The sequence below is a fragment of the Aethalodelphis obliquidens genome, unplaced genomic scaffold (genome assembly GCF_003676395.1).
Source record: "Aethalodelphis obliquidens isolate GAN/ISIS:26980383/991018 unplaced genomic scaffold, ASM367639v1 scaffold3, whole genome shotgun sequence".
Taxonomy (NCBI): Eukaryota; Metazoa; Chordata; class Mammalia; order Artiodactyla; family Delphinidae; genus Aethalodelphis; species Aethalodelphis obliquidens.
In genome coordinates, this window is record NW_020837947.1 from 43,432,452 (window position 1) to 43,453,801 (window position 21,350).

The 21,350-nt window shown below is 39.0% G+C and overlaps 2 protein-coding genes across 3 annotated transcripts in view; one reads left to right on the forward strand and one right to left on the reverse strand.

Moving 5' to 3' along the window:
* NT5DC1 (5'-nucleotidase domain containing 1) overlaps positions 1 to 21,350 on the reverse strand; it is a 121,090-nt gene that overhangs the window by 93,444 nt on the left and 6,296 nt on the right. Inside the window, exons 3-6 of the mRNA XM_027088195.1 lie at positions 20,156 to 20,227; positions 17,877 to 17,983; positions 12,516 to 12,595; positions 11,026 to 11,107 (exon numbers count right to left, since the gene is read on the reverse strand). Of these exons, the coding sequence (XP_026943996.1) occupies positions 11,026 to 11,107; positions 12,516 to 12,595; positions 17,877 to 17,983; positions 20,156 to 20,227 (341 nt within the window). The remainder of the gene's footprint in view (positions 1 to 11,025; positions 11,108 to 12,515; positions 12,596 to 17,876; positions 17,984 to 20,155; positions 20,228 to 21,350) is intronic.
* COL10A1 (collagen type X alpha 1 chain) lies at positions 1,938 to 9,108 on the forward strand. Of its 2 annotated transcripts, XM_027088183.1 has the most exons (3): positions 1,938 to 2,002; positions 2,515 to 2,683; positions 7,106 to 9,108. In XM_027088183.1, the coding sequence occupies exons 2-3, from the start codon at positions 2,530 to 2,532 to the stop codon at positions 8,965 to 8,967; spliced, it is 2,016 nt and encodes a 671-aa protein (XP_026943984.1). In that variant the 5' UTR covers positions 1,938 to 2,002; positions 2,515 to 2,529; the 3' UTR covers positions 8,968 to 9,108. The 2 variants fall into 2 exon arrangements, with proteins under 2 accessions (XP_026943984.1, XP_026943977.1); XM_027088176.1 differs by lacking the exon at positions 1,938 to 2,002 and having other exon boundaries at positions 2,294 to 2,683.

Genomic DNA, 21,350 nt, shown 5'->3' on the forward strand with positions numbered 1-21,350 from the left:
AAGAGTGATTAGAAAATATAATCTTTCCAATTCTTCTGTAAATCTGAACTGATATAAAAGCCATATTTCATATATATCTGTGAATATTATATAGAGACATATAGGACATTGTAAATTTTTAAATATGGCAACCAATAACATTGTAAGTTTTTAAATATGGCAACCAATAAAAGGTTTAAAAGTGAGAGAAGAAAGGAAGGCAGTGAGATGAGTTATCCACTTACATTTCTACAAGGTGCTATACAAGGCTTAGTTCAAAATATATACAGAAAATTATATGCAGGGGAGGAGGAAGGGAAGAAAAAGAACAAACCCTTATTTCACCTACTGGTCAAACATTCAATTACTGATCAATCCTGAATCCATACCACTTTAATTCTGCAGAGATTTTTTAAAAAGACGTATCTATACCTATTATGGAATTTTCCTTCTCACCTACTTTACGTGTACAGTTGATGTGATTTAGCTCCAAAATGACGAAATTTAGTAAGAATCAGAATTTGGCCTCTCAACTTCCTGTTATTAGACTCTTTAGGATCCTGAAAACTGATTTAAAGAGTCTCCTAACATTGTTAAAGAGAATACTAACCACTGAAAATTACAATGATAACATTTACTTTCATCTTTGGGGGAAAAAACGTTTCTAATTGGGCTGATTCAAGATCCCTGAACGAAACTGCAAGGTAAACCAATAATACTTTTAAAAAGCCAAAAGCAAAGTCTGAAGATTATTTTTCTTATGAAATGAATACAGCAACCTTATTTAAATGGACATGATAGGACCTTATCAAGTTAAGGGTTTTTGTAATCTCCACTGCAACTCTAAAGTAAAACCCAAAATTAAGCAATAAAATCTGAAGCCATTTACTGAACACAGTATAGTGTTGTAAACAGTGAATTTAAATCCTTCAGGGTGCAATACAGCAGCTTCCCACTAGCTATCTATTTTACACATGGTAGTGTATATATGTCAATGCTACTCTCTCAATTCATCCCACCCTCCCCTTCCCCCCCCCCCCACCCCGTGTCTACAAGTCCACTCAGCTTGGTGCTCTGTGATGACCTAGAGGGGTGGGATGGGGGTCGGGGCGGGGGAAGGGAGGCTCAAGAGGGAGGGGATATATGTATACATATAGCTGATTCACTTTGTTCTACAGCAGAAACTAACACAACATTGTAAAGCAATTATACTCCAATAAAAAAAAAGTCACACTCAGAATAATAAATAAATTCTTCAGGGTAATTATTGCTAACTCTACTATCAAATTCATGGATATTTTGCCTCTGTCTAAAAAATTTTAAATAGTATGCAAACACTGAAACATTTATATGCTAACAGTTAATATTTCTCTTATTAATGGCTGAGGACTTATATTAAAATTCTGAAATACAGGACTGCATATCTACATTTTCACTCGTGTGTTTCTCTCAAGCCTAAAAATAAGAATTGGAGTAAGCTATTTTCACAAAAATTTAGAAACATTCATGGACACATTAATGGCTTCATGTAATAACCGAAGTAAATTTAGATGATGGTTTAAATCCACACTCCCCTCCAAAAGACTTCTTCCCCTACTTTTATATACTACCAAGTATTTTCAACCAACTAACACAAGAATGTCCTTTCTAAAAATATAAAGGGGATAGGATCATCCCATTATGAACTAACCTAAACATCTGAGTAATAACTTCTAAAATAAAATCACAGAAAAAGATGGTGCATGGTTAAAACTATTAATATATATTTAAGACAAAGAGTTTATTTTTCAATAAGAAAACAAGGAAAAAGAGAGCCCAACCTGATCTTGTATGCCTGCCCAATAGAACTTTCCATCATAATTTGTGCTTTTCACCTCTGGGGCAGGGGGAGGAGCTTAAACTCTGGGTAACCTCATGTAGTAAGGGAAAAGCAGCATAAATACTGCATGGCAGCTCCCCCCGGGCACAGAGGAAGGCACAGAGAGCTGGTAAGAAACCAACTCCAGGAACTTCCAGCATCCAGGTAAGTCTATGACTGGTGGACTTCCATGTTAGCTTATTTGGAAACAAGCTTCAATTAATTATTTGTTTTTTGTGATTTAAAAAAATGGCTTTCCACTAAAGTGCACTCAGAAAGTTTAATTTGAATCAGTCTATTAAAAATAGTCCTAATTAAACTATATTTGTAAAAACATGTCCTAATCTGAATTTCAGTGTATTTGAGACTATTGGTAACTTCAGTCTATATCAAAGATCTTGAATTATTTAATACAGACATCCAATTACAGTTTCTGTGTTTCTTTTATTCAAATAACTTTATTTTCACTTGATTACCTGAATGTGGTTTTCAAAAACAACTAAGACATATACTTGTATAATTAACAAAATTATAACTCTCATTAATTTATTGAATATATTCAGAATATATAGGATAAGGTTAAAAAAAGTAGATAACTATTTAAAGAATTCATCTGTGAAACATCAGAAAAACAAAACAGGTCAGTAATGAAGCTATATGAAATTACTGTTTTTCAGAATCCATCTGAGAACATGCTGCCACAAATAGCCCTTCTGCTGCTAATATCCTTGAACTTGGCCCATGGAGTATTTTATACTGACCGATACCAAACACCTACAGGCATAAAAGGCCCACCATCCAACACCAAGACACAGATCTTCATCCCTTATACCATAAAGAGTAAAGGTAAACTGACCTATATGTTTTGCTCTATTAACTAGTGGGTTTTTGTTTTCTACAATCTTAATGATCTCTTTAACAAAATGTTTTAAATTTTATTTGGCGTTAAATTTATCTTCAAACTTCTCAATTAGCCCAAAAGTATTTAGGGAAAAAGTAGGTCTATTCAAGAACATTCATATCCTTCACACAAGTATAGCAGAAAGATATACCTGAAGAATATTAGGAAATTTTAGGTATAGAAATTTTTTCCCTCAATGATGCTTTTGCACAAATAACTACCCATAATCTAGACATATTAATCCAATCAAATTAATGTTTAAGATGTTTTAACTAAAAATAATTGCCAACTGTATACAAAAAGAGTAGCAGGTTTATATATCTAAATGCTTACACATATTTACTTTTAAAATTTATTTTGCTAGCTTAGAAATACATACAAAATTGAGTCTTATTATCAAATGAGATGCTCTCCAAAGAAATTTAATAGGCAAACGAAGTAGCAATTCTCATAATTTTTAAATGCATTTTTGTTAAGTTTAGTAGTTAAGTGCACAGACCTAACTGCTTCAAACTAGCTATGCAACCTTGAGTAAGTTATTTATCCTCTCTGTGCTTTAGTTCCCTCATTTGTAAAACAAGGACCACCTCTTTCAAGGGCTGTTCTGAAACTTAAATGAGTTAATATGTAAAGTGCTAAGTGTTAGCTATTACTTCTACTACTACTGTTACTACTACTTCTACTTCTCATACTACTTCCATTACTTCTACTTCTATTTCTACTTCTCTCCTCCTCCTCCTCTTACTACTACTATAGTACTGGTGGTGTACTGGTGGTGTAGCCTTAGACAAGTTTTAACTTTGTTCTTGAATCTATCCTTCTGCTCAGCTTTCTTGGCTACTATGAAGAGTACTGATATAATGTATGTAAAGTACTAACAGATCCTCAAAGAAGGGCAACTATTAGGTTTCATATTCACTAATTCCACTTAATAGCTATCTGGCACAAACGGCCCGTTACACTACAGAATTACACCGAGTATTATGAACTGATGGTAGGATTCAAATTTCTTTTCCATAGCATTTTTTCATTATGCTTACATATTTTATACTGTAAATAAAGCTATTTGCCATAAAAATTTTTATGCTTTTGGAGACAACCATTTTTAGCAAATTCAATGTATAGGATTTTCTTTTTAAAAAAGAAAGATGAAGGGCTTCCCTGGTGGCGCAGTGGCTGAGGGTCTGCCTGCCGATGCAGGGGTCACGGGTTCGTGCCCCGGTCCGGGAAGATCCCACATGCCGCGGAGCGGCCGGGCCCATGAGCCATGGCCGCTGGGCCTGCGCGTCCGGAGCCTGTGCTCCGCAACGGGAGAGGCCACAACAGTGAGAGGACTGCGTACCGCAAAAAAAAAAAAAAAAAAAGAAAAGAAAAAAAAAGAAAAAAGAAAGATGAAATTTTAAATGTTTCTTGAAAGGTAGCTTAATGATCAAAACTAAATGCACAAGTACTCAACAGATTCTCTTGAATTTCTCAAAATACAAATAAAACATAAGAAAGAAAAAAGTTAGGAAAAAAGAATAAAAAATAAGAAAACATGATACTTTACTCGAAGCAACAAATGAAATTTGAAATGCTATGACAAACATATACTCTATGATCACAAATTCAGACTCTTTGTAGCTTACAAGACCATAAGGAACAGTTGTGAATTAAAATAAAATGCACCACCACTTTTAGAAGGTTAAGATATTTTCTATCTTTTCACCATAATGTACGGCACCATTTTTTTTGTAGAAAAAAATGAAAATGTTTATCTTGTTAACAAATGAAAAGTTTAGAAACTGTATTTTAACTACGAAATCCACCTTAGTCTACTTGACAATACAAGGTAGAAACTCAAAAACATTATTATCCACTGGCAGTCAAACGAAGATAGAAGCCCACAATTTACACAAGCAAAACACTGAGTTGATAACAGATGTACAAAGAACTCCTGTGCAATTCCTAGGCACATCTGTTCAAACAGGTTAAAAGAGAACTCAGTCCAAAACACACTAAATTATGCTGCAGAGGGTTCCACAACTGGTGGGCACACAAGTGCCACATTCTGACACAATCAACCACTTCGTGGGCATTTAAGAAACTTCTCTACTGGGTAATCGTTATTCTTTGAGGATGGTGCCATCCTATCAAGCTACAAACAAGGGCTTGTGTCCCTCAAGAATACAACAGAAATCACATTCTTTCATGTACTGGAGAGGTGGAGAACTTATTAGGGTAACATTCTAAGTGATAGAGATCACTGTCTTTGGAGTTCCAGTCTCAGATGGTGCTCAATGCAGTCATTCTCAGTAAGACTTGCTTGCTTTTCCTCTCTACTTTAACAGTTGAACAGATTTCCAACCAGACCAAGACAATTATTTTTAGTACAGACATGATCTTTATAAGATTCTGAAGCAAACCCCAATTTAATACGGTTTGCATTTTTTAAAATGTCCTATTTTATTCCAAATCATTAAAAGAAATCCTTTACTTATTCATTTATCCTATTTGCAATGTATCAATGCTCATTTATACATACAGACATATCATATATGTACACTAAAGTCAACCAACAATACATGTGTAAACACATGGAAATCTCTTCCATAAATTAATTTTTTAATAGTCTTTTTCCTGATGTCATTTTCTTAAAATCTATGAGTAAATAAAACTCCACACATTTGTTTGCAAATGAAATATAACTTCTAGTTAGTACAAAATATAAAGATACCCAAATGAATTTCCTATTTCAGTATATCTGTTTTAATGATTCTGCTCTGTATTTTGTTTCATTTGTTATCAAATGTTTTTCAAATATCATGAACACCTCTACCCAAGAGTATAATATTCTCAACTACTGTTGGCTGACTACTTCTTACATGCCAGTTAATTAATATGAAAGATTTTAAATGTGCCAACAACTAATAGTTAAAAGAAACTATACCCATGAAAATACATTTTCAAAGGCAATTTACAATTCAATTCATTTAATATTAATTCCATTTTAGTCTTCATTTTGATATTTAAAGCCATTAAAGATTTAGTTAAATGGAGTTTAAGCATATTAATACTTTCTGTACAAAAAAGATGTAGCTCAAAAGTCACAGTTATAAGTCATTTTCAGGGTTTTGACCAAACTATTTGACTACTGCGACATCTACTAAAACTATCATTACTATGAACTGTTTTCTGACAGCATAAGAATCTAAATAGTATACACAGGCATTCTAACTATATTTCTGAAAATTTATTAAACATTAAATTAATTTTAATATAAATCCTGCAAGTAGATATTTAGAAACATAAGCAATTTCATTACCATCTTTGCTAGCTATCAAAGAATTTCTCTGAGGAAAAAAAAGACTATTTTATCTAGAGGCTTACGATAATGCTGCCTAAAGATTCTTTGACATAGTAATGCTTCCGTAATGGTATATCCTAATGCCAGCAATGTCTGTTACATCCCACCTTAGACTGACTAAAACTAAAACCCTGGACACCTCTTAAAGCACTTATCAGATAGACACTTGTTTTATTCTCTTTGTGATTAAAGCTCTTATAGGAGGTGTTTTGAGATTTTCCTATACTTGTCGCTCAATAGCATGCTTCGCATCACAGGCACTGAATAAGTAATTTTTTAGTTTAAATTTATTATATAAGTACTTAGCTCAAATGAACCCACAGATCTATGAAATCAACAATATTTGCATTAATCCAAGAAAACTTTATATAAGCACTTTATCACTACTGTATGTACCTTGCCCATTAATTCTCTAATTCCTTGTTTCAATGTTAAGTCAATAATGGAGAATGTATGAGCTCACGGTATGTACTGAGGTAAAAAAAAAAAAAAAAGTCATCCTAAATCTAAACTGTTCAGCAGGGTCATGGCAGACGTAAATTAAAACAGACTGCATCTCTCCCTTATCTTATAGGATAGCTTTTTTGAGGGAAAGTTGTTATTCTTGTTCTTAAACTTGTTCCCATTTATTCTGTACTTGCCTTTTTCTTCTTTATCTGTCAAATGCCTTTTTTCCCCCTTCCTTTCTAGGTAGATGATTTTCCTAAAATAAATGTGATAAATTTACCTCCAATGCGCTCTTATTCTAAATGAATTCTTCAATCCCAGCTTATTTTCACGGATCGTTAGGATGCAATGGAAGTACCACGGTAGCCATGATCTTGTGAAATCATCTTCTCTAGCAGTGTTTTTTAAAACAATATAAAATGTATTGTCAAACCATTTAAGACCAGTCTGCCAAAATGGTCTGACTGATACTGCAATGTCCTGTCCTCATTTATATTTTGAGAAGCAGTGATTCCTTAGCATTACTAACCACCCCCCACCCGGACCCGGTATGTGTACTGGGCATGTCTTGTAGGTATATCAGTAAGAGGAGAGGAAGGTATTCCTGGTCCACCAGGCCCTGCTGGACCTCGAGGGCACCCAGGTCCATCTGGACCACCAGGAAAACCAGGCTATGGAAGTCCTGGACCCCAAGGAGAGCCAGGGCTGCCAGGACCGCCGGGACCATCAGCCACTGGGAAGCCAGGTCTGCCAGGACTCCCAGGAAAACCAGGGAAGAGAGGACCATACGGACCAAAGGGAGATATTGGACCAGCTGGTTTACCAGGACTACGGGGCCCGCCAGGGCCACCTGGAATTCCCGGCCCAGATGGAATTTCTGTTTCAGGAAAACCTGGGCCACAGGGACCTCCAGGAGCCCTGGGACCCAGGGGCTTTCCTGGAGAAAAGGGTGCACCAGGAGTCCCTGGTATGAATGGACAGAAAGGGGAAACGGGATATGGTGCTCCTGGCCGCCCTGGTGACAGGGGCCTCCCAGGTCCTCAGGGTCCCATGGGACCACCGGGCCCCCCTGGAGTGGGGAAAAGCGGTAAAAATGGGTTTCCAGGACAGCCAGGTATCAAAGGTGATCGAGGCTTTCCAGGTAAAAGGGGGCCAACTGGCCCACCAGGCCCCCAAGGTCCTCCTGGGGAACAAGGACCAGAAGGTACTGGAAAGCCAGGAGCCCCTGGAGCCCCAGGCCAGCCAGGGGTTCCAGGGACAAAAGGTCACCCTGGGGCTCCAGGAATAGCTGGGCCCCCAGGGGCTCCTGGCTTTGGGAAACCAGGCTTGCCAGGCCTGAAAGGACAAAGGGGACCTGTAGGCCTTCCGGGGGGTCCGGGTGCCAAAGGGGAACAAGGCCCAGCAGGTCATCCCGGGGAACCAGGTCTGACTGGACCCCCTGGGAATATGGGACCCCAAGGACCAAAAGGCATTCCAGGCAACCACGGGATCCCAGGCCCTAAAGGTGAGATGGGGCCAGTCGGGCCTGCAGGATACCCTGGGGCTAAGGGAGAAAGGGGCTCCTCTGGGTTAGATGGAAAACCTGGGTACCCAGGAGAACCAGGTCTCAGTGGTCCCAAGGGTAACCCAGGGTTGCCGGGCCCAAAAGGTGACCCTGGAATTAGAGGACGTCCTGGCCTCCCAGGCCCTGAGGGCCCAACAGGAGCTAAGGGAGTGCCTGGGCACAATGGTGAGGCTGGGCCAAGAGGTGCCCCTGGAACGCCAGGTACTAGAGGTCCCATCGGGCCACCAGGCATTCCAGGATTCCCTGGATCCAAAGGGGATCCAGGAACTCCGGGTCCTCCTGGTCCAGCTGGCATAGCAACTAAAGGTCTCAATGGACCCACTGGGCCACCAGGTCCAAGAGGGTACGCTGGAGAGCCTGGCCTCCCAGGGCCCCCAGGCCCCCCAGGCCCCCCAGGCCAAGCAGTCCTGCCAGAGGGCTTTGTGAAGGCAGGCCAGAGGCCTTTTGTTGGTGCCAACCAGGGAGTAACAGGAATGCCTGTGTCTGCTTTCACTGTTATTCTCTCCAAAGCTTACCCAACTATAGGTACTCCTATCCCATTTGATAAAATTTTATATAACAGGCAACAGCATTATGACCCAAGAACTGGAATCTTTACCTGTAGGATTCCAGGAATATATTACTTCTCCTACCACGTGCATGTGAAAGGGACCCATGCTTGGGTGGGCCTGTATAAGAACGGCACCCCTGTAATGTACACCTATGATGAGTACATCAAAGGCTACCTAGATCAGGCTTCAGGGAGCGCCATAATCGATCTCACAGAAAACGACCAGGTGTGGCTCCAGCTGCCCAGTGCAGAGTCGAATGGGCTGTACTCCTCTGGGTACGTCCACTCCTCCTTCTCAGGATTCCTAGTGGCTCCAATGTGAGCATATTCCCACCGAGCTAATATGAATCTGCCTGCAAAGGCGTTCCCCAACTCCACCCCACCCCACAAAATGCATATGGAGGTAGGCTGCAAAAAAGTGACCAATTTTAGTTTTCCAAAATACAGATCTGAGCTTTCAGACATAGTGTACAATATGTGAAAATCCTCTCGAGTTTCTAGTCAGCAATCCTAAGTCTCTCTAAAGTTTTCTGTGAACTCCTTCAGTATTTAAAAATTCTACCGTAAAAGTACTGCTAAGCTAAAAAAATAAAATGATCTTAAAAAACCCTGAAATGTGATGCTAAATCATGTTAAATTTGATTTTAGAAATTCAGCATTTCCCTTTAAAATAAGCCTGTTTCTAACAATTAACAGGAGAATTTCTAGGAAACATTCAGGAGGTGTCATGTATATTTATGGGACTTGAATATCCAAATTTAAAAGACATTGTATACCCTAAGATCTTTCTGATGGCGCATTACTCAAAGGCTTACGTGGTCCCCTTCATCAATATCTATTCAAGTATACAGGTGCATATAGACTTTCTGCAGCTCTCATAAAAAACCCAAAATATTATGTTAACAATAATCTGAAATGCAAGGTGCTTTAGTCGTGAACCTTTTCAAACTTTTCTGTGGTTGCAGGAAAGCTTTCTGTATACCCTTCACAACTTGGGTAGTGAAGGGTATACAGATGATGTCTGTATGAATAGGATAGGTCAAACAAATGATGTCTGACCTATTCTATTTATTTGACAGAAGTGTGATTAATTTGCTTTAATTCCTTATTCAGTCTTATGTAATATGATTTTGTGGGTTTACAGAGCATTAGCATATGTACCTTGGGCCTTCCATTCCAGTGAAATTATAATTGATGTGAAGGATTTCAAAATGTGACTAGAAATGAAACGATGTTATTTATTTATGCTCTGTACTGTATTTTTATGTTGTTGTTTAAAACTTTTAAGCTGTGCCTCACGGAATGTTTTATCTACTCCTTATTTACAATGCAATAAAATAACATGAATAGATTATTATGCTGAATTTATCTGACACCAGCAATTTGCTATTCTCAACCGTTTTTGTAAGGCTTTTCATTTTACAAAGTTAATAAAAAGTAAAATGATAAAGTGGTGGGTAGCTTTTATAGGTGTCATGGTTATGCCCTCCTACCGGAGATGGGCATTCCCACACACCCAAGCACTCAGTGTGGACTGTGAATAGCTATCAAACAACCACATGTGATCTACAAGCCAGGGTGAAGGGCTGGTGGCTGGGATTAGAAAAGTAAGACAATCACCCAAACGTAGTGATGTTTTTCTGGGAAGGAAAGAAGCAGGCAGCAGAGAAATATGTAGTCTGAACAAATATTCTGTAGTTACTATTTATTACCTTGACATGTTTTTAGTCATAATATTTAGGATTATTTTGATGGCTTACACTACATTAAAAGGAAGGCAAGCAATTTTTATGTCAATCAAAAGGCAACATTTTTCTCAGCTGAAAAACACTGCTCTTGAGCATCCATCGGCCCATTGGCTGAATTAGGGCAGTCTGGTTCAAGTCATCAGGGTAACATACTATAAAGGCATGTCTTAATTCCTTAGAAGCAATCTCTCTGTGTAACCCAAGCAAACCGTAAAACCCTAGGCTTGGGTTGGTGATATCTCTGCTCCCATTCTAGGTGAGCCGGTCCTGTTTTTAAGCAATAAGAATAGAATTTTCACTTCCCTATCTGTCTATAATTACAATACTAATGATTACAAGTGTCACCAAACTTCATTCCCAAGCCAGGAAATAGCCAATTCTGGGGAACCCACAAAATGACCCTATTGGTAAGCATGTAAAAGACGGCATATCTTAGGATACTGGCCATTATGGCCACGAAACAGACATGAATAAAAGAACCTCTTAAAATATAACCAGTATCAACTTTATGGCAATATTTAAAACCAAATTAAATCTTAAATACGGAACACAGAAAAATAGGTAACTTCTAAGTAATTCATTAGATACACAGCATCGAACAAACATCTAAAGTCTCTCTTCACGTTACTCACCTTTAAAAGCTGACATTTTATAATTATGTTGTATACCAGCAACTATGTCCTTCCAAAAATCAAATGGTTTTTGACCATTGTTCTGCTAAAGAAAAAAGAAAATCCAAATGTGATACATGTAATAGTTTTGTTTTTAAGCATAACAGAAAACACCTGACAAACAACTATAATATCACTGTATTCTAAAATAGGGATTCATGTTTTAGAAAACGTAACAGATAAAAACTTCTCATTTTTCTAAATGTGATTTTAGAAAGAAATCTTCCATGAAGATCACTGATACAGAGAGATATATACATATGACTAAATATTAATATAACTCACATAACCCAAATAAAATAAAAATTTCCACTCATTATAAAATCTAAACATTATAGAATATTTTTAACACATGAGCAAATATCTACAATGTTATAGCCTGTGAGGTACCAGAATGTGTCACTTCATGTACCATGGCATCAGTGGAGCTAAGAGACCTGAAGCCTTAAAACCTCAAAAGCTGGTTACTGTAGAATTCTGTGCACATTTACTTGAGTTTCAGTATAAAAGAGGAGCAAGTCTCTATTATTAAGGAGGTTCCTAATCCAAAATTCAAATCATTTTTACTAAGATTTTTTTTAAACCAGAAAGCAAGTAAACAATTATACAACGTTATCACCCTGTGCTTCCTTGGAAACATTAACCAGTGTCCTATCTAAACAAAGACCAACTACTAGGTATTATTAAATTACATAAAGTCCAATTTAAAGACTGGTGCATTTGTATATAATCACTATAAAATGAGAGGCTGACTCCATCTCATAATAACTTCTATAAGCCAGAACTATTGCTCAACAGAAACTTTCACAAACATACAAATTAATTCTGATTCAAAAATAAACCATTATCTAGTCCTATCAGAAACATTAACATTGTGATTTTTAAAGACAATATATGCAAAAAGGGAAGTGATTCTGCCATAAAACCAGTTTCTGTTCATAGGTCCTAAACTCTAGGTATAAACTGATATAACCAGAGATCTATTTAATCCTGATACATAGGATAAGGAAAAAGTCTATATGCATTAAACTATGCCCAGAATGAATTTAAAAATTTCACCTCATTTTTCTGGTTTTATACTATTTACAATGCTTAAAAGGACACATGGAATTTCCTTAAATTTCTTTTATTTATTTTTTAAAATTCTGCTAATGAAACCAAGAAATATTCTTTCCGTACGCAGGTTTGGTATTTTCTTTTTCCAGACTATCGCACACCCTGCTGCAGAACAGGTTTATTATTGGTGGGGTCGGGGAGGGAGAAGGGATGGTCGCTATTTAATTTTCCAAAAATATTTTGACCAAATTCTCTATGTTTTTCCTCCTCCGTCACCTCTGAAACCACAAAGAGGAAACTAAGTAAAATCTCAACTCAAAAGACATATATAATTAAGTCCTCTGATTTATAGCTAAATACACTGCACAGTTTCTAAAAAATGAGTCCCCACTCACCTTTGTTAAAGAGTCCACCACTCTGGCACACAGAAGAGCTCCAGGCAGGTCAAAGTAGTTATCATAAAAATAATATTTTCCTAAAAAGAACAAAAATTTAAACTGGGAACAAACTGATGCCTCGTTTATGTGACATACACAGAAACTTGGCTGAAGAGAGACTAGATTCTGGTTTCGCTACTTAAAGGGGCTTTTATTTCAGTTCAGAATCACTCCACTACAGCCTATCATCACCTGTTAAAGAAGGCTTCAGCTACAAGGCTACTACAAGAAAGTTAAAAAAGGATATCCACAGTTAAGCACTTTATTAAAAAATATTTATTTTTTTAAAATAAATATTTAAAAAAAAATTAGACCATGAAAATTAGACCATATCCCAAATATGAAAATTAGACCATATCCCAAATATGAAACAGATTATGAAAAAGTCACAATTTAAATTATCAATGTCACTGAATTTCAAAACCATCAACCTGACACTGGAATACCATGAAGTGCTCCACACAACAGTGCCTTTGCAAATCTGTGCTCTGGTCCCCTAGAGCCCCGCATTCAATCTTCATACAATTTCAGACAAACTTCAGTACAATGTTAAGAACAGCCAGGGTGAAGAGAAGAATAAAAAAATCAGATCACGTGAGGACACAATGTGCTTATCTTAGAGAAACTCGGAAGCACAGGCCTGGCACACTCTAGGGTCTCTGGGAGGAGAGGGATTTGATTAATCCTGTTTGGCCCTAGGGTAGAATTAAACTTCAGCCCTTCCTTGGCACCGATGTCATTTTTGACTCTGCTGTGCCCGGGCAGACGCTTTTGAGGACCCGTATCACATCCCCTTGGTCCGCGGCTGATCCCAGCCACAGCTGTGCTATACAGCAGCATCCTACCTCAAGCTCACCTGTGCCATTCCCTTTCTCTGAGAGCCTCTGGAGCCCACATGGCAAGCCTCAGTCAACAGGGTCAGGAGCCAGTGAACGAATGCCCCAGCCTTCTGTCCCCTGGACTGACAGCTCTGAGAGGTGTTCTCTGCACTTCTCCTCAGGAGTCCCGGTGGAATCCAGCTCCTGCTGTTCTTTCCTTCCACGTCACACCCTCACAGCTATCTCACTCCCGGATACTGTGATCAGGAGCAACCGCTCTGAGGGGGAATGTAACCTCAGAGTCCTCTAGAGAACCCTTGGTACAAGGAGGAATCCAACAGAACCAATACATGGAGTCAGATTTCAGTTTAATGTTAAGAAAGTACTTTTCAAATGGTCATAATTACTCTTGTGCAGAGTATTGGTAACTGCCTGATTCTGAGTCCCCACTCCTCCCATTTGTAAGCTGTGTATGAGGTTATGCAACACAGCTGCCTTGTTCCTTAGTGTCCACTAAGCACAATGTCCAGCATATTGCAGGCACTCAATAAATGTTTGTTGAATGAATGAATGATCTAAAAATAGAGCGGATTACTGTCAACCCTTGAGCAACATGGGTTTGAAGTGCATGAGTCCACTTATACATGTATTTTTTTCAATAGTAAATACTATAGCAGTGCATAATCTGTGATCTGCAGTTGGCTGAATCCACAGATGTAGAACCTCAGATGGGAAGGAACCCCAGGTAGGGAGGGCGACCATAAAGTTATACTCAGATTTTTGACTTCACGAGGGTAAGTGTCCCTAACCCGAGTTGTTCAAGAGTCAACTATATTTTGGAATGAAGAAGTGTCACGGGTGAATTAGGAGAAAACTCTCTGCAAGGGCCAGATGTCTATCCCTTTAAACGCTCCTTAATGCCCCTCACGTCTTCATGTCAAATTATTAAGGATATATAAGGAATAAAGTCAAAGTTCTGTTAATTCACAAAATGGTTGCATAGGTTTGTATGTCCTTTCCCTCAGTTAAGAATATTTTGGTTAGCATAGTCTTCCTGTTTCTTACTCTCTCACAGCTGAAATTGTTGTGGGAACATCTCAGACTCATTTTCATTCCCAAAAAAGGTTAAGATGTCTTTGTCAGCGTGAGGAAAAGCGGGAATTTGGAGGAAAGGGAGAAGCTATTCCATGTACGCTTCTGCCCACACTGCTATGCTATGAGACGAAACACTCCAGTGCTGCAGGGACCAGGACAGTGGGCACAGGTTCCCAAGGCTCACTAACCTGCACTGTATCTAACCTCTTGGCCTGTGACACCAGAGTGACCTGCCTGAACCAGACAGCCAGCTGTCTTGGGCACTGTGGGAGCAGGAGGTGTGTCATTGTTGTACCCTTGCTTTTCCCCTCCCCTTTTTCTCCTTTTGTGGGCATTAATAGATGAAATTCAGTTTATGAGTTGAAATACGGATTATGAGCCTTGGTTGAGGATCTAATCAAACAGCTCAGGGGTTGGATGAGAAGGACTCATTGACTTCCACCCTCAAGGCAAGGGGCTGATGTCACTCGACTATCAAAAATGGGCTAGATGACCACCGCGTGGACACAACAGGGTTTGTGCAGCTGTGACATGTTAACAGTGCCAGGCTGCTCTCGATGTCTCTCCCAACATCAAACTCACAGACTGTGCTCATGAAAGCTTTGGCCCTCCACCTCCTTAGAGGGCAGACAGCTCACTGGGAATGAGGTGATTACTGAATTTAGTTCAAGAGAACAAGCCTCTGAATCAAGATCGAGTCCTATAATCATTAAGCTTTACACACAGAAAAACTGTTCCACCAAAACCCACTGCCAACACCTCAGCCTTGCAAACCTGTGTTCTCTTAGTGATGAAGGAACAAAGGCATATGAATGACTGAGGGGAAGAGAACAATTCATGATAGTGTAAGTTCCCACTTCTCCTGCAGACAAGTGATATCATCTCCATTTAAAGATAAGGAAAGGGATGCTAAGAGTGGCTTAGTAATTGACCACATCACTTAAACCAGCAAGTAACAGAGTTACTATCAACCAGGACCGTCTGGCTCCAAGCGCCTTGTGATTTCCACTAGACCAAGCTGTTTCTGCATAATCTACCAGGATGGGAAGAAAAAGATAAAAAGGACTTGCTCTCTGGAAATTGGCTGGTAAGAAAAACCACACTCATGCCAAGGCAACCACGTGAGAAGTGCTTATCAAATAACCTGTCAATAAAATGTCTGTGTCCATCAGTGCTTCAAATTCCCTAAGTGTACTGGTAGGGATTTGTACTTTACAACTCTCTACTTAACTCTGAACACGAATATACTCATTGTAGAAAGAAGTAGCCCATAAAGAATCAATTGGAGTTCCTGAAAATAAAGGCCTTATTTGGCAATACTTTAAACCCACATATCCGCAGGGCAACTATATTTCTAAAAACTTACCCTGGATATATTTACAAAAGCGCAAATTATACATGTACGAAAACGTCACTGCAGGCTTGTTTGTAATGGTTAAACACCGCTCACAACATAAATGTCCAATGTGAGGACACTGATGAAATACATCATGATGTAGGCCCTGGAAGGCAGAGCATGCCTGCATCGGAAAGAATGAAGTACATCTGTCTTTGTGCTATTGTGACGGAACCTCCAAGATGTAGATGAAAAAAAGCAAAGTACAGAAAAAGTATGATCCTTTTTGTATACTTAAAAAAATAAGCTTCGGGGAAAGGGGATTGTGGGGGACAGGGGTTGGAAATAATTACTCTTCATTTTACTTCTTTCTGTAATATTTACATTTCCTGATCATATGCTCCCATTATTTTTTTTTAGTATAAACAAAGTTTAACTGGAATCACAGGCCATTTTTTCCTTCTTTTATGTGTCTACATTAAGAAAAAATGTGTTATGTTTCAAAGGCATTAGCTTTCTCTTACTATTTTGCAGAAACAGTAGGCTTCTATTATGTGTCACAGCCCCATCACTGGGCACCTGGAGTGGAAACACTTCCCTAACCAGCCCAGTTAGGAGTAAATAAACTCCAAGACCATACTCAGAGCAGCGCTCCTGCGTAAATTACGCACCACAAGGAAGCTTTGGATTCCAGGAGGCAGTGCTCTCTAGTGGTCAGAGCAGTGGGTAAACAGGCGTGTCGTGTTGGGTGAATGCTTTCTTTTGTAGCTGGGAAATACTTTACTTCTTTAAAATACTCCCGATTTCTGAATGGATGTCAGAATAAAACACTTAGCTGGGTGCCTACCTTTTCTGGGAGAAGGGAAGAGTTTATAGTTAACCCATGAACAATGTGGGGAGGGGAGGTTCGTGGCTCTGACCTCCACGCAGTCCAAAATCTGAGTATAATTTATAGTTAGCTCTCCTTACCCGCAATTCCACACCCACGGGTTCCATGAACTGTGGATCGTGTAGCACTGCAGTATTTACTATGGAAAAAAAATCCACGTATAAGTGTATCTGAGCAATTCAAACCCGTGTTGTTCACGTGTATTTACAACTGCCTACATCTGGACAGACAACAGGCGTTCCCTATCACTTCAGTAAAAAGGAAATCCATCCATTTAACTTCTAGCTATTCTGAGTTGAGATGTGTGAAAGCATTCTATACCTAACCCCAAGGTGAAACCTCAGTTTTTCCTATCAACTTATTTTATCAAGATAACACACATTTCCTGACATTTTCATCTCACTACAATAATACTAAAAAAAAAACCCCAAAAGATAGCAAATGTAACAAACAAAAACGCAACAGTAATAAGGAATAACTCCAACTGTTTTCCGGTTACTACATTTTCTAAATGAAAATAGGTGCATTTCAAAACTGTAGTGTAGGAGAAAATGGCAAAAAAAAATTAGAACAAATGAAAAACTAACAATCAGGACTTTTAATAAGGTCCATGTGTTTATAATAATGTTTTAATGATTCTTTACTAATTTATGCACATCTGTGTTTATAAATAATTTTTGAAAAATCTTTTCATGTTTACTCACGGTGAAGCTCTTTAAAGAGAGTTGGAAAAATGTGTAAAATCACTTGGAATAAAGGGGAAAAAAACCAAAGGCAGAAGGTACTAGAAATGGCAGTAAAGAAAAGAACTCTAGAAAACAGGAGAGATGAGTAATGTGGGGAGAAGTGGGGGACAGAGAAACAAAAGTAAGGATTGTGCATGTAACAAATTGATAAAAATACAGAATAAGGAATGTATTATTCCTTGTTCTTTACTCCAGAACAAGTGCAACTAGAAAGGTGAATCAACAGAACATTAAATAAAACAGAACCAACTGCCAAAGAGAAAATCAGACACGTGGGAAAAAATACATCCTATTCCTATGAAACCATAGCAGGTCCTTTGTGGGTCCTGCCCAGCAGGGTGCAAGGAGGGTCTTCTTTGTGTCCTGACGTCCCAGGCTCAGGGTCCAAAACAACAGGGGAGGGAATGGCAGTGCTGCCCCACACATGACCCATACCTGACCGGCAGGCCATTCCCGAGTCTGGCGTGAAGTGCTTCCACTCCTTCCTGCCGTACTCCTCCGCCAGCACCTCTGGAGCCAGCATCTTTGTGCCGTGGCTTGCCCTGGTTTGGGGAGATGAGGCACGTGACTCATCAGTGGTTCTCCTGAACACCCCCTCCTCCAGCCTTGTTACTGTTAATTCACCCTGATACTATGAAAGGATTTTTACAAAAAAGGTTTTCAACTGGATGACTTCCCCATTTAGGGTCCTATATGGCATTTCTCTTGACAGCTCTTATTCTTCTCCATGTCACCCATCAACCAGCAAAGTGATCAGGGGCAGCTCACTCTGAGGTCAACGCTGTGGCAGTTGCCCTGGACCAATACTATAAACCACAATTTCTCTGGAAGAAATATGACGACTTCTTGCCTAAGAAGCTGTCAATTAACCACGCAGATAAGATTAGCCTAGCTGGAACAATGAGGAAACACTGCAGGGACTGGGTGGGAAGCTGGGCTGGCAGCAGGAAAGAAAGAGCAGCAGTCAGAGCACGAGCTGCGTCAGGCCCGCAGGAGCAGGGAGGTGCCTGGCACCCAGGGCCGGCGGCTGTGAGCACAGGGGACTTACGAAGATGAAGGTGGGGTAGTAACATGCCACTCAAGGACACCACAGAGCTAAAAACACAATGGGAAACAGCAAGACGAATGGGGCAAAACTGGGAACAGGAAGACAAGAAGGTAGCTATTTTTTGTACTCGAAATACTGCTTTTGCATCCGTTGGGCCTGGTTAAGAGAATCTTACCCTGTAGAGAAACAGTTGATACTTTACGTTGTTTACTTTGAGAAATTATAATGCTAGGGAGTATTATTAGTCTTCTCTTGGTGTTATATTGTGGTAGCAAAGCAAAATGAAGGAAAAGGAAATGAAATAAGAAGGGCAAATGGAGGAAAATCATAATCGGGATCCTATTTATAAACAAGTTAATATTTACATAAAAGCTACTATATGTAAGGGTGGAGGAACCTTGAGCAAGAAATACGATCAGAAAAGGAATCTACTGTATTGTTTGAAAGCAGGCATCAAGGACATAACCTTGTAAATTCAAGAGAAGCTGCAGGTTGGCCAGAACTTGAATGGAGACGGTCAGACCTTGGGAAAAGGGTGTTGGGAATGGGGACCAACAGACAGACGTGACAATAAAAGAAAGAAGCAAAACTGTGGAATGTTTTCCATTCTTTTAACTGTGATTGAAGACAGCCAAATACACTGTAAGAATCTGAAAGTGGCATTTAACGTCATGGTCAAAGCTGCATTCTGTGTGTGTGGTGTACACACACAAATCAATACACACACTCTCTCTCTAGTTGCCTGAGAAAAAACACGCAGATGAATTATAAAATAGTCAGAAGTGGAACCACACCTGGCCTAGCTAGCTACACCTTAGGGGCCGGTCTGGGGTAGAGTGTGAGTCTGTACTGTGCAAAAAGAATGATGTACCCAAAGGGAGAGTGTGTACAAGGGGTAACCTGTGCTGAGCATCCTCTTCGTGAACTCTGACCATGTCAGCATAAATCATAAATCGTACAACTGCACAGCCACGTTAACTGCCTGTACTGTCAGTAGTGGGGGGAAAATAGATGCTCACTCCATGGTACCCTCTGTAAGACTAAGGGCAGCAATGGCAGCTGCTTCTCAACTGCCTGCCCTACTCCTACTAATACTCAAAGTGTTGGACTCACCCTAGGAGGAGGGAAGGAAAGGGAGTCAGCACTAAGTTTGGGAGGGGGGGAGATACTTATGAAGGTTGGAACAATCTAGAAACACTTCCAGAAGGAGCTGAGACACAACATGGGTCCTGCATGATGGGGGCGAATTTGGATAAATGGGGGAAGAAAGAGAGGTGTGCCTAGACCACCAATCCCCACCCAACATCCATTCTCTCCTTCTTCCTTAATAAAGACAGCTTCAATTTTACTCCAGGTTAGCACAATATAATTCCCAGGCTCTGTGGTCAAAGACATAAAGGAATTTATTAACATTCTACTGTATTTCATGAAAATATTTCTGATGAGCTAAATTTAAAGAATTAGACCTTTCAATCTAATGCTTCCAGATTTATATTTAAACGGCTCAAATGATTCACACAAAGACACGCAGGCACATAGATAATCTGCCATCTGATTGACTAAAGTAATAATCTTCTTTAACCCATACCTTAACTATCAAATGCTATATGATAATAAAATGTCCTGGAAAGAGTGAAGCTTTGACTTCACAACTAAATTTTATTACCTGAGCACGGTGCCATTATCTGCAAGTTTAATGAAGTTCCCGTCTTCCAGATCCAATGCCAAGCCCTTGCAACTGAGATAGAAAATTCTGATTACCAGTCAATTCACATAGTTACCTAGCCCAAGAAATAAAAATTTATATTTTCAAAAAACTCACAATGCTAAAAAAGGACTCTCCCACCCAAGTGAATGCTATGTTAATCAAACAAGTAAGAATATCAATTCTAAAATTAAATATCATCCTAGAGCAAGTACATAAAGAAAACTGTTATGTGGGCAAACCAAGGACAGCATATTCAGTGTCTAAAATCTTTGAGCTTTTAAAAAAAGGAATAAAAAAACTCACAGAGAACAAAGAATAAACACCATTGTATGCCTCTGTTAAAATGTACAAATGCTTTCCATTAAATAAAACACACACACAAACACACATTCGTATTCTACAAGTTAAGATCTTGGCCAGAATCTCTTCTGTACTCTTTAGAATCTGCCTCAGTTTAGGTCGGGTTATAAGAACTAGCCCTCTGGACTACGCATACTATTGAAAACCACTAAAACAAAGTCAAATACTAAGTTTTGGGTTCTTCACTGTAAAAGACTTATGGGATTTGGGACGAAAAATGGGTACAGATCCATTATCATGAGTATTAAAAGCAAGAAGGTAAAACGGCCACCAAACACCAAGGGAATTAAAAAGAAAACGACAGGGTACTTTAGAAACATTATTTACTTTGGTCCACAGTAAAATTTCCAGAGTCGGTGGTTTCATACAGTAAAATATTTCTGTTTCTTCGTTTGCTAAAAGGGATAGATCAAAAAGGACTAACCAAACACTGGAAGAATGTATAACAGATGAACTCTGTTGTTCCAGAATTATTTCTGTATGTATTTTTCATGCGTTTCAGGACTACTGTTATTTTTCAACCGAACAATTTAAAGTGGTTTAATAGGACTTTTGTTTGTTTTATTGTTTAAATGAGGAAGAAGGACAAAGGAAGCCTTGGAAAGTTGAGACTCCTAAGCCAGGAAGGGAGTAAGCAGTCAGAGTCTCAGACATAGGGGTATCTACCCAATTACAGCAAAACAAATGTCCCAATTCAGACACTTATTCAAAACATGATGATTTCCTCTTTTCTTACAGTTCTGTATTTGAAGGGCAATAAAAGAAAATTTTTTAATAAAAGATGTAAATTTTA

Coding starts and splice junctions, on each gene's coding strand:
- COL10A1 (XM_027088176.1), top strand. CDS start 2,485: ATGAAGCTATATGAAATTACTGTTTTTCAGAATCCATCTGAGAACATG. Junction 2,684..7,105: donor TTATACCATAAAGAGTAAAG/GTAAACTGACCT, acceptor CATGTCTTGTAG/GTATATCAGTAAGAGGAGAG.